At 35.9% G+C, this 12767-nt stretch overlaps 2 protein-coding genes across 2 annotated transcripts; one reads left to right on the forward strand and one right to left on the reverse strand.

The window, feature by feature from the left end:
• Positions 1-2996: 2996 nt before the first annotated feature.
• LOC138903438 (pentatricopeptide repeat-containing protein At5g12100, mitochondrial) lies at positions 2997-5432 on the reverse strand. The gene has a single exon (XM_070191410.1). The coding sequence runs from the start codon at positions 5430-5432 to the stop codon at positions 2997-2999; it is 2436 nt and encodes an 811-aa protein (XP_070047511.1).
• Positions 5433-7646: 2214 nt separating this feature from the next.
• Positions 7647-10283, forward strand: LOC104100947 (uncharacterized). The gene has a single exon (XM_070192134.1). It carries the CDS (start codon positions 7917-7919, stop codon positions 9693-9695), a length of 1779 nt encoding a protein of 592 aa, XP_070048235.1. The 5' UTR covers positions 7647-7916; the 3' UTR covers positions 9696-10283.
• The last annotated feature ends 2484 nt before the right edge of the window (positions 10284-12767 follow it).

Genomic DNA, 12767 nt, shown 5'->3' on the forward strand with positions numbered 1-12767 from the left:
GTCGTAATAGAAATATAAACAATGTATTGGAAATACATTAACAACATAATGAGCCCTTCATTCAACTTCAAAAGACTAAAGTCCAACGAAAAGGGAAGAATAGAAAAACCTAAGCATGTCAAATATTAACTTAATCTTTTATAAGTAAATAACAGTGGGCAAAAGGTGTACCGGTCGCTTACATCATGGCGATTAAGGACATGTATGATGGAGCTAAGACGCGGGTTAAGACTATGGGAGGCGACTCTAAGCATTTTCCGGTAGTTATGGAGTTGTACCAAGGATCTGCGCTCAATCCGTTCTTATTTGCCCTGGTGATGGATACACTGACACACCATATTCAATGGGAGGTGTCATAGTGTATGTTATTCACTGATGACATAGTTCTGATTGATGAGGCGCGAGGCGGCGTTAACGAGAGGCTGGAGGTTTGGAGACAGACCCTTCAGTCTAAGGGTTTCAAGTTGAGCAACAGAGGCGGATCCAGGATTTCGAGAACATGGGTGCACCATTGATACTTCAGGAAAAATAATACAAAAGGATGTATTGCTGTCAAAAAAAAAAAGGAAAAGAAAGGCTTAAGAAAAAGAAATTAATGCAGTAATTTTGAAGGGATTCGATCCCATTAAGTTAGCAAGAAATAAAGGGCTAAAACCAGTGAACCACTTTGCCTCTTTTGACCATAGGTGCCATCAAGTAATAATAAGTCATTTTTCGCAAATTATGTACATAATATATTTGATATCGTCGGAGGACCACGGGTTCACGTGAACCACGATTTACACCGTGGAACTGCCCATGTTGAGCAGGACGAAGTCAGAATACTTGAAGTGCAAGTTCAGCGCTGAGTCGAGTGCAGGGGACATAAACGTGAGGCATGATTCACAGGCTTCAAGTACCTTGGGTCGATTATCCAGGGGGATGGGGAGATCGACGAAGATGTCGCACACCGTACAGGGGTGGGTGGATGAAATGGAGGTTAGCATCTGGAGTCCTGTATAATAAGAAAGTGCCATTGATGCTCAAAGGTAAGTTTTATAGAGCGGTGGTTAGACCAGCCATGTTGTATGGGGCAGAGTGATGACCAGTTAAGAGCTCACATATCCGGAAGATGAAAGTTGCAGAGATGAGGATGTTGAGGTGAATGTGCGGGCACACTAGGATGGATAAGATTAATTATGAAGATATTTGGGAGAAGGTCGACATAGCTCCTATGGATGACAAGATGCGAGATGCGAGGCTCAGATGGTTCGGGCACATGCGGAGGAGAAGCCCCGGTAAGGAGGTGTGAGCGGTTGGCTTTGGCTGGTACGAGGAGAGGTAGAGGGCGGCCAAAGAAGTATTGGGAAGAGGTGATCAGGCAGGATATGACGTGTCTTCAGATTTCCGAGGACATGGCCCTTGATAGAAAAGTGTGGAGGTCGAGCATTAGGGCTGTGGGTTAAGAGGTAGTTGAGCATTTTTCTACATCGTTCCGGTGCGAGACTTGTCTAATAGGGTTTTGTGTTAGACTGCTAGTGGTTAATGTTGTGTTCATACTATTTTTCCGTTTTTCATACTACCTAGCCTTATTTACTTGTTATTGTATTGTTTTTCATCTATTTTCTGGTCCTTATGTTGTTGTTATTATTACTGTGATTTTTGTTGATGGTACTGATTTATTATCTCTGGTCGTTTTCTTGAGCCGAGGGTCTTTCGGAAACAACCTCTCTACTCCTTCGGGGTAAGGGTAAGGTCTGCGTACTCACTACCCTCCACAAACCCCACTTGCGAGATTTCACTGGGTTGTTGTTGTTGTTGTTGTAAGTAAATAACAGTGGTTCTATAAGAGAATTGAAAGCAATACAAATGGGTAAAAGGAACTATTCATTGTTAAAATTAGTGTAATGGTCGAAAAAATGGGCTCTTTAGGTTCTCCGTTTTATACCTTCAGCTATATATAGATGAGTAACATTAATAACATAACACATGAAAAGATAAAACACAATATATTAAAATCCATCTAACGTTGTGGAAAACATCATTAATTTTTTCAGAACATAAATGCATTATTTACCTTGAAGAATTTTGTTCAGACAGCCTTTCTCTATTCTCATTGAGTTCTTAAAACCATTACCTACTACGAAATTGACAAAAAATAGTCAATGAGTACATGCATGTGCAGAATCAGTTAACTAAAGACCAATGGCTCAGGAAATACTGCAATAGCCTTCGGTAAATTCCTTTTTTTATTCTATGGGAATCAATGGGGATGGAGCCAATTGTCTGTTCAATGCATAAACTTGATTAAGACTCCATATAACAAAATATATGATTTTGCAAAAAAGGTATAGCAAAATTTGCATATTACCTGAATACAGATCTCTTCAGCTTCTAGTTATTTGGCCACTATTGCTGTCAACACAACATCAGAAGAAAATTTCCCTGATACATGGACACATCGTGGAACCAGACAATGAAAATACTCTCATTTTAATTTAAATGACAACAAGCAAACATATTGAGCGTGAGCTGCTTAACCTTATCCGCGAGCTCATCAACTGGTAGGCTTTATACACGCTACAATATTTTTAACCTCCTTATTTGGCCACTTGGTTTTTGAGTCATCCTGCTATACCAAATAAACTTTTGATTTAGTATAACTTCTGAAACTAACTTTCACCTTCCAATAAGAGATTCTCTCTTATTGTTATGTAAAACATCTAGTATACAACTTCAATTAATTTCCACAAGATCCAAAAGTAATTTCGGAAAACAATGAATGGGAGCCAAAAATAGAGATATCTCAAAGAAGACAAAGATAAGGTTGAATTTGACAGGAATAACTTATACAACTGTCAAATTCATCTCATCCAGTATCTAGAATACATATGTTAACGAGTATCAATGAGGAAATAAATTAACAAGAATACACAGATTCTTGAATATATTACAAGCTTTTCATTTGCTGCCTGACATTTTTAACCGAAGAGCTGGAGTACAATGTCCTCTTTGACCTACGCTCTCCCAACAGCAGAAAGATCCTCATTTGTATTGCACTCTTCAATTCCTTTAGAACTCATTTCTGAGCATATAATTTGTGCCTCTTGCAATCTTCCTTCCTCTCTAAGGCCAGATACTAGCTCATTACAGATATTGGCTACCGGGAGAAGACCATTGTCAAGCATCTCTCTGTAGCACATGTATGCACCAAGAAAATCTTTAAGTTTGCAATGCCCTTCAATCAGAATATTATAAGTTTCATCATTGGGAACAATATTGTTAGCCTTCATCTGATCGACAAGATTCTTGGCTTCTTCACATTTTCCCTCTTTCAAATGCACCATAACCAAGCTATTGTACGCCTTCTTGTCAGAAGGAATTCCTCGTTCCACCATCTCTACGTGCATGGAAAGTGCCTTCTGAACCTCTCCATGCAGCGCATAGCAATGGATGAGCTCATTATATACCACTCGGTCCGGAGAAAGATCCATCTCGGCCATTTCTTGAACAATTTTGTCGATTAGCACCAGTTCATTCTTTTCCTTTTTGCACACTCTAATTAGAGGATGAATTGTGTTCATAGTAGGTTTTATGCCAGAGGTTTTCATTTTCTCATACATTTGGAAACACTTTCCAGTGTCCCCTGCATCTGAATACGCAGACATTAAAGAATTGTACGTGATAACATCTGGATTTAAACCCTTGAGTAGAATATGCACAACCAAATCCTCGGCTTCTTTGATCATACCCTTTTTGCACAGCCCATTTAATAGAGTATTGTATGTAACCAGTGTTGTTTCTATATCACTTTCTACCATCTTCTCGAAACATTCAAAAGCATTACTCATTTTTCCTCTCATACAATGTCCATCTATAAGCATATTATAGACATGTGCATTTGGTTTAACCCCTCTACTGATCATATCATTTAGGACTACATCAGCTTCAAGAAGCCTACCATCCTTGCACAAAGAATTGATTAGTGAACCATATGTAATTACATTAGGCTTCAATCCATTATCTTCCATCTCCTCAAGAATCTCAAAACACCTCGTGAATTCCCGCTTGCGCCCGAATCCATCAATTAAGATGTTATATGTTTGCACGTTAGGGGGAACTGGCTTCTCAAGCATTTTCCTTAACCATTCTTTTGCCTCTTCCATCATACCCAAATCACAAAATTTCGTGATCAGAGTATTAAATGTGACGCAGCTTGGCTTTACCCCGGAAATTTCCATTTCGTCAATAGTTGAATAAGCCTTCTCCATACAGCCTTCTTTGCAATAGCCACTTAAAATGGTATTAAACAACACCTCAGTAGGAGTAAGCCCATTTTCCATCAACTTTTTCAAGATCTCTGCAGCCTTATCCGTCTTCCCTTTCTTGCACAAGCCATTCAACAAAACGCTAGTCGTGTACTCATTCATCTGCACTCCTTTTTTAACCGCTTCTTCATACAATGCCAACGAAGAACTAACATCATCACGTCGTGAATGCCCATCGAAAAGTATACTATAAGTAAACCCATCAGGTACAAACCCATAACCCTTCATTTCCTCCACAACACAATTAGCCTCCTCCATCTTCCCCAACTTACAAAGTCCACTAAGCAATGTATTAAACGTCACAATATTCGGCTCCACATTATCACTCTTCATCTTTTCTCTCAACTTAAAAGCCTCTTCCAACTTCCCCGTTTTACAATACCCATCCATTAGAATATTATAAGTCACCTTACTCGGCGCCACTTTTCTCTCAAGCATTTCATCAAACAGTTTCCGCGCTTCCCCAACTCTCCTCTCTTTACACAACCCACCCATCACTACATTATACACAAACTCATTTAAACTCAACTTATCCTTTCTCATACAATTCAACAACTCCAAAGCTTTACCTAAATCCCCAATTTTCACAGCTGATTGTATAGCTTTACCATAACTAAACCTATCAACTCTTATACCCCAACTCACTACATCATCAAATACTTCAAGGGTCACTTTGTAATTTCTCAAACTATTCAAAGATTCAAGAAACACATTAAAAGCTGATAAAGATGGAAACTTTTTATCATTCCTTATCATAAAGTAAAGTTCTTTAGCTTCATTGATAAGTTTTGACTCTGAATAAAGTGATAATAACAAGTTAGAAAAAATGGATTTTGTAGGGGAAGGTGAAAAAAGAGTATAGAGTTGTGAAACTGAGTTCTTTTGAATAAGGGTACCCAAGAATTGCTTTGCAGTTTCAGTACGATGTTGTTGGAGTAAAATTCGGAGTTTACGAAGTTGTTCTTCGAGGTTTTGGGATGAGGAATTTGTGAGATTTTCATTGGTTGTAATAGTAGTAGTAGTGATTTGTTCTTCTTTGTGTAGAAATGGAGTTGAATTGAAGGATTTGAAAGAAGTAGCAGAAACTAGTTTTAAAGGACGACGAACGGGGAAAAGCTTAGGCATATTGCTGTGCTAAACAATGATCGTCGGCTGTCTCTAATTAGTAGACAGTTGATTAGGGGCGATTGACAAAGTAGCCACTTTTAGGACAGATATTTAAAGCATGGCATAAATTTGTGGAGTGTTTAAACTTTAGTCATTTTGTCCCAAGTTTCAAAAGGGCTGAAGTTTAAATTTGGTTGTTTAAATTTCATATTTTCGCGTTTGAAATTAAACTTTGGCAGTTCATTCAATAATTCAAAATATAATTTTGTCAAATATAACTAAACTTTATTTCTTTTAAAACATGTTAAACATTGCGCTTAAAAAATTAAATATCAAACCAAATATATTTTTTGGATATTTAAATTTCTGTTTTTGATGTTTTAGTTCGTATTGGTTTTTTTATAATTCACACAAATATTGAGTACAAAATATATTACAAAATATACATCTATTATAAAAAAAAATAATACTAGTGTTAATTTTAGTTGTTTAAATATAAATGAAAAGGCTAATATCTTTACTGCTTTTAGCTGTTGTTTGGAATTTTAGAATAAAGAAAATAATTTCAAGATACAATGTGAGATAATGAAGTTTTGCTATTTTGTGTTTGATTGAAGTATTTCATCTAAGTGTAATTTTAGAATTAATTATTACATAACAATTTTGATTATATATTCAATATGGCATGGCTATTAATGATAATACACATTCTTTTTGGTTTCTCGCCCCATATTTGGTATTTGCGCCTTTGGTTACGCCTCCTACATACATTTGTGTAATAGTTAGCAAATTAAATCATTGATTACACTTGGAACATGTCATTTTCACACTTCTCCTGGACACTTTTTCATACTTCTTTCTTAGGTTAATCTTTCACACTAATAGACACGAGCTTGGGTATTTTTAAGTAGTGCGGAATGTGTTTAATTGATACACTTTGAATCTACTATAGATGCTCAATCAGAACAAAGCCTAGTTAATGTGTCTAACTGAAAAATAGTGATAACTTTAGATATCTCCGTATATATTTTGCTTTTTTATTTTTATTTTTAGAGCGGAAACCCGAGAGCAATGGTAAAGTTGTCTTCGTGTGACCTATCGGTCACGATTTCGAACCGTGGAAGCAATCACTGATGCTTAGGCTATTTAAATTGGAGTGCGGCCTTTTACTCGTACCTTACATAAATGTAGATGCCTCGTGTACTAGGTTGCCCTTAACCCGAGAGATATTATATATGTGTCCTACTCCTACCACAACACTGTCGACTGCGCAATTCAACTACACAGGTAAAATATACACAGGCTCTCTCTCTAAATCCAGTTTCTCTTCTTCTTTCGCTATGGATCCCTACAATGTATTCTCTCAATTTCATTCGAATATATATGTGTTTCCATAGCTATAAAAAAGAATCTGACAAGACATTATTATGAATCTACCCCTCCAAAACACACACACACACTCGTAGAGTCATAAAAAGGTTGAAAAGAGAGAATTGTGATTATAACTGAATAAAAATGTGATCATTTTTTCATATGGTTCAAAGACTTGGATTTGGTTATAAGATTAAACTGAATAAAAATGTGATTTGCTTTACTATATTATTGATTCCATTTAGCATTCTTTAGTATGTTTGTTGATTTTTATGCAAAACATGACAGTCTGAATTTCAGAAACTTGCAACAAAAAAGTATCTGAGAAGACAGTAGAATCTACCCCTCCAAAACACACACACATAAAAAAAAAAAAAAATCAGTCTATGTTGTGCGGACTCTCCAAATATGTTGTCGCATCCGTATCGGATCCCCAAAAAATGCACCACTTTTGGAGGATCCGACACGCATCCGTTAGTATATTTGAAGAGTCCGAGCAACATAGAATTCAATTATATATAAAGGGTGAAAAGAGAGAAATGTGATTAAACTGAATAAAAATCTGATTTTTTTTTTCTCTTTGGGGTTTGCTCTCACATGTTCTTCACTATTATTTCTCATATGGTCCAAAGACTTGGCTTTAGTTATGACATTAATCTGAATAAAAAGTGATCTTTTACTGTATTGTTGATTCCATTTAGCATTTTTGAATATCTTTGAGAAGAGTCTGAGAAGATACTACTTTGAAATTAGTAAGGAATTAGGATACTTGAATAAGCACATGGCTTTTTGAATTTATCCTCTCCAAATTCTTTTTTTTTTCTTTTTTTGGGCTTTGGTTTTTCTCACATGCCCCCCTTATATTTCTCATATGGTCCAAAGACTTGATGGTTATGAGTTTAATCTGAATAAAAATGTGAGCTTTTAAACTATATTGTTGATTCAAATTGGCATTTTTTTAGTATTTTTGTTTTTCTTTATGCAACACATGATAGGTTTCATTATATGTTAATGTTAGCTTTCTGTTTATATGTTGAAATGCAGGCAAAATAGTGAACTTTCAGTTTCTGTAGTTTTCTTGTGTTTGATGAAGGTTGTTATTTTGATGCTCTTTGTAAACACTAATGAAATATGGGGTTGAAGCTATTCGAGGGTGATAATGATGACGTTGAGAAGCTGGACAAGATTGAGATCAATGAGGAATTTGCCCGTCGATACGAGCATAACAAGAAGAGAGAGGACTTACAAAGGCTGGAAGAGCTGAAGAAGAAAGGCCTCATCGATGACTCTGACAACGAAGACTCCTCTGAAGACGACGAAGAAGAAGAAGAGGAGGAGGATTTGAACCCTTCGAGTAATTTAAAGTTCATTGATGTTTTGCTTAAGATAAAGAAAGGTGATCCAATTTTGAATAATAAAGATGCTACGTTATTCGTTTCTGAATCTGAATCTGAATCAAATTCCGAGTTGAAGGAGAAGTCTAAGGACGAGAAGAAAAAGAAAAAGAATAAGCCAAAGTACTTGAAGGATGTAGTTTTTAAGCATTTGATTGAGGGGGGTCCGGAGTTTGGAGATAAAAAAGACGACGAAGAAGAAGAAGAGAAGAAAGTGAAGACATATTTTGAGGAGCAAGAGGATTTGAGAAAGGAATTTTTGAATGCTGATAAGGAGGATGAGGATGCAGAGGACTTGTTTAAGGTGAAGGTGAATGGGAAAAGAGGGGATGAGTTAGGAGATGACGAGGAGGTTTCTACGGAGTTTGCTAAGAAGTTGGATGAGGCTTTTGGAGAGGATGACAAGTTTTTAAAGGATTATTTTGGGAAAGAGATGTGGAAGGATGATAAGAAACGAAAGAGAGAAGATGTGGAGGAGGTGGAGTTTTCGGAGGATGAGGAGGAAATTGAGAGGCAAGAGGATTACGAGAGAGATTTTAATTTTAGATTTGAGGAAAATGGGGGTGATCGAGTGTGGGGACATTCAAGGAAAGTGGAGGGATCAGTGAGAAAGAAGGCGAACGCGAGGAAGTTGCAGAGGGAGAGAAAAGAAGAGAGGATGGTTCAAGCGGAGGAGGAAAGAAAAGAGGAGTTGAAACGGTTAAAGAATTTGAAGAAGAAGGAGATGAGGGAGAAGCTTGAGAAGATCAAAGAGACCGCGGGGATAGGAGAGGACGAGGTTTGCTTGTTGGATGTCGCTGATTTGGAGGAGGAATTTGATCCGAATGACCATGATAGAAAGATGAAAAAGGCTTTCGACGATGCCTACTATGAGGCAAATGATATGGATCCTGAATTTGGAAGTGATAAGGATGAATATGATGCCGAACTTGAGAAGCCAGAATTTGACAAGGAAGATGAATTACTTGGATACAATGTGGGCGAACCTCGCGATGATAATGATGTGGCTGAAGAAGATAAACATAAGAAGAAGAAGAAGAGGAAGCGGACGAGTAAAGGAACGAATACAGTTAAAGAACATCTAATGGAAGAGTATTACAAGTTGGACTATGAGGATACAATTGGGGAGTTGAAGACAAGATTCAAGTATAGGCCGGTTAAGGCGAAGAGATTTGGGCTAACACCAGAGGAGATATTAACAATTGAGGATAAAAATTTAAACCAGTATGTCTCTTTGAAGAAGTTAGCACCTTATAGAGAAAAAGAATGGAAACTACCCCTTTGTAAAGCTCATCAAGCGAAAAAGACACTTAAAGGAGAAATATCAGATGTTCTAGAAGCTGAAAAAAAGCCTAAGTTTGATAACAAGGAAAATTTTGCTGGTGAGACAGATGGTACAAGCAAACAATCGAGGCGAAGTAGGTGGCGGAAGAAAAAAGCTGAGTATAAGCTATCTGCAGCAAGGCTTAAGGCATATTCAGGTAACATATCAGAGTCAAAGAGAAAAAAGAATTAGCAGGCAGTTAATGAGGAGCAGCTCTGTATAACAGGTAAATAGTTATAATGAGAAGCATTTTAGTTGTTTCAGATTGTCATTCTGTCAATAGATTGAGGTTTAGTCTATCCTGAAGTCAGGGAACAACTTGCTTAGTATCTTTTAAATGTCAATATACAGTCAAACTTCTCTGTAACTGCCTCGTTTGCATAAGTGAATCTTTTGCATATGAATCTTTTGATGGAGTTCGAACAGTCAAATACAAAGAGCATTGAAGAAGTAGACTCCAACGATAGCAAGAAAGTTTGTTGCACTGGGATTTTGTGACTTAACCATTGATGAAACTGGTAAAGTTGATGCCATATGACCTGGAGGTCACGGGTTCAAGCCGTGGAAACAACCTCTTGTAGAAATGCAGGGTAAGACTGCGTACAATACACCCTTGTGGTCCGGCCCTTCCCCGGACCTCGTGCATAGCGGGAGTTTAATACATCGGGCTGCCCTTTTAACCATTGATGAAACTGGCATATTATATGATAAACCATATTAATATTTTCAATTATCTTAATTGTTCTTTTTCTACATTAGATTAGTTACAGATTATTGGGTTGTAGTGTTTAAAGCTAGTTGCTTGAGCTTCCTTTGTCATAGCCGCTGTCTAATGTCCTAAGTACATTTCTCCCTATTGCAAGGTTTTTTGGCAATCAGAGTTCCTTTTGTTCATACTTTTATACAAGTATAAAGAATTGATATACAAAAGATAAGTTATTGCCTAGTAGATATATTTATCTTTTACAAGGATTTGGAGTTACAGGAGTTCTTGACTTAATCAGTTTCTACTAATAGAATTGTCAACTGTCTTAGTTTTTTTTTTTATTTTTATTTTTTATATCTCACTCGTTGTCCAGTAGATATTTACTTTGGGACCAGTGGCGGATTCAGAATTTTCATTAAGGGGTGTCAAAATATAAATAATTAGATATATCGAAAATTCAAGGGGAATCAACGTATAGTAAACATACATAAAATAAAATAAAATATCAGCAAAATAGTGTAATTTTCCGGCAAAGGGGTATAGCTTGACACCCCTTGCTTCAATGTAGCCCCGCCACTGTTTGGGACCCTGACAAATTCGGATTTGCGCCGCGTAAGACCCATTGAAGAGGAAACCGCTCCTTACTAGGATTTTTTTCATTCTCAAGGCTCGAACTCGAGACTTCTGATAAAGGTGGAGGCATCCCGTTACAACACTTGGTGGTATCAATAGTCTTGGAGTTGAAGTGCTTTGCCATACATTCTTTGAAAAGCACCTTAAAACTTTATGAAAAATGAACTTTTTCTGGAAAAAAAAAAACTTGTTGCGAGTTTTTTTTTTTTTTTAAACAGAGAACTTAAACAAACGTTTTAGGAGAAAACAATTTGCAAGATTTTTAAAATATATACCCGAAGAAAACGCCAATTAGTCTTCTATAATTCTTTGGACTTCCAAATTGGTTTTAGATAATCAACGTTAGTGCTTCACCCATAAATTTGATTTGGATAAAACAAAATAAAACGACAGAGTAGTTGATTCTAAAGTCTAACCACCTAGAGTTGTAGCAAAATAAATACGATCCTTCTCCCATTAATCAGTAGTGTCACGTTAAAAAAATTCTTGTACAGGGTGTCAGGGCGTTTCACCACTTTAATCGATGTATGTGTCGTGAATTCAAATTAATAGGAGTTTCCATACATATGTGCCGTGAATTCAAATTAATAGGAGCTTCCATACAGAGATCGTACACGAGTAAGAAACAAAAAATAAATAAATCTAAAGTCATCACTTTGAAAAAATGCGTGAGCATTTGAATCCAACTTGTGTTTTTTTTCCATTGTCTCGGGTCAAATTCGATGTGCGCATTTGGTGTGGCTACTATATAATTTTTACACTATTAAGATAATTTAATTACTTATCAATCATTATTGATTAAACATAATTACCTGCAAGACTATTTAAAAATATAATTGCGCATATATTTTTGCACCATAAGTGCATTGAATTTCATTTATGTATATATTATAAATTGTTTTACAAAATAAGGCCTGCACCAATTCACAAATTATTATTAGTTTAAACCATTTGCGTTTAGACTTTTAAGCGAGCATTCCTTTTTAAGTCCTGTAACGAGTACTATCGTGGGTTGTGGTGAGATAAATAAGACCTCTCTATTATTAATCAAAGATCTCGTACTCGAATCTTGGGAATGAAATTTCTTTTTGTATGAAACGCTTTCCTCTTTTATGAACCTTATGGGATACAAATCTAAAATTAATCGGAGCTGCAAAACGAATACCGATTAATCGATAGAAATCCAAAAAAAGGAAAGTCAAATATAATCATCAGCTTAAACAGACCATCGGTATTTTTTAATCGTTATTGACTCTGTCTGAGTAAGCATGATTAAGTTGCCTTTATATTAAATTACTACTCCTTATTTGGAATTTCAAATATCTAACCATATTATAAGCGACTGATAAATCTTATTTTTTCTCGTCACTCTCATTATATGACTCAATGCTCCTAGTATTGTGCTACCTATTTTCATATTAGAGTGAACTCATCCTAATTAATGAAGTAGTTACAGCTTACAAAAATAAGTTCAGCACATTTGTCCTTTTTCAATTATTGGTATCTCTTCTACATTAAAAAAATAATACTATTAGGGTCTTGAATGACCAAAAATATTGCATTTTTGTCTCCTTTTTACTTTTGGATCTTGTTCCCAAAGGGATAATTTATCAATCTTATTCTCCTATTAGTTTAATAGTTCTATACTTTTATATATCGATCAATTAATTTACTACTTACGATTCTTGAAAGTCTTATATGAATTATTAGTATATCCAACTCCTTCCATATTTAAGAAGGTAAAGGATCAAATTTATACTTATACTATTCAAAATTTATTCTCCATCTTTCTTCGTAAAGCAAAAGTTTTTCAAGGTTACTCTTGACCGAATCTAACGGAATTTTTTTATCACCAACTCTGTTAATTAAATAATTTTATTATAGGTAAGACTATTGTTCTAATATTACCATCAAAATAAATATAT

Source organism: Nicotiana tomentosiformis, chromosome 12 (assembly GCF_000390325.3).
Source record: "Nicotiana tomentosiformis chromosome 12, ASM39032v3, whole genome shotgun sequence".
NCBI lineage: Eukaryota > Viridiplantae > Streptophyta > Magnoliopsida > Solanales > Solanaceae > Nicotiana > Nicotiana tomentosiformis.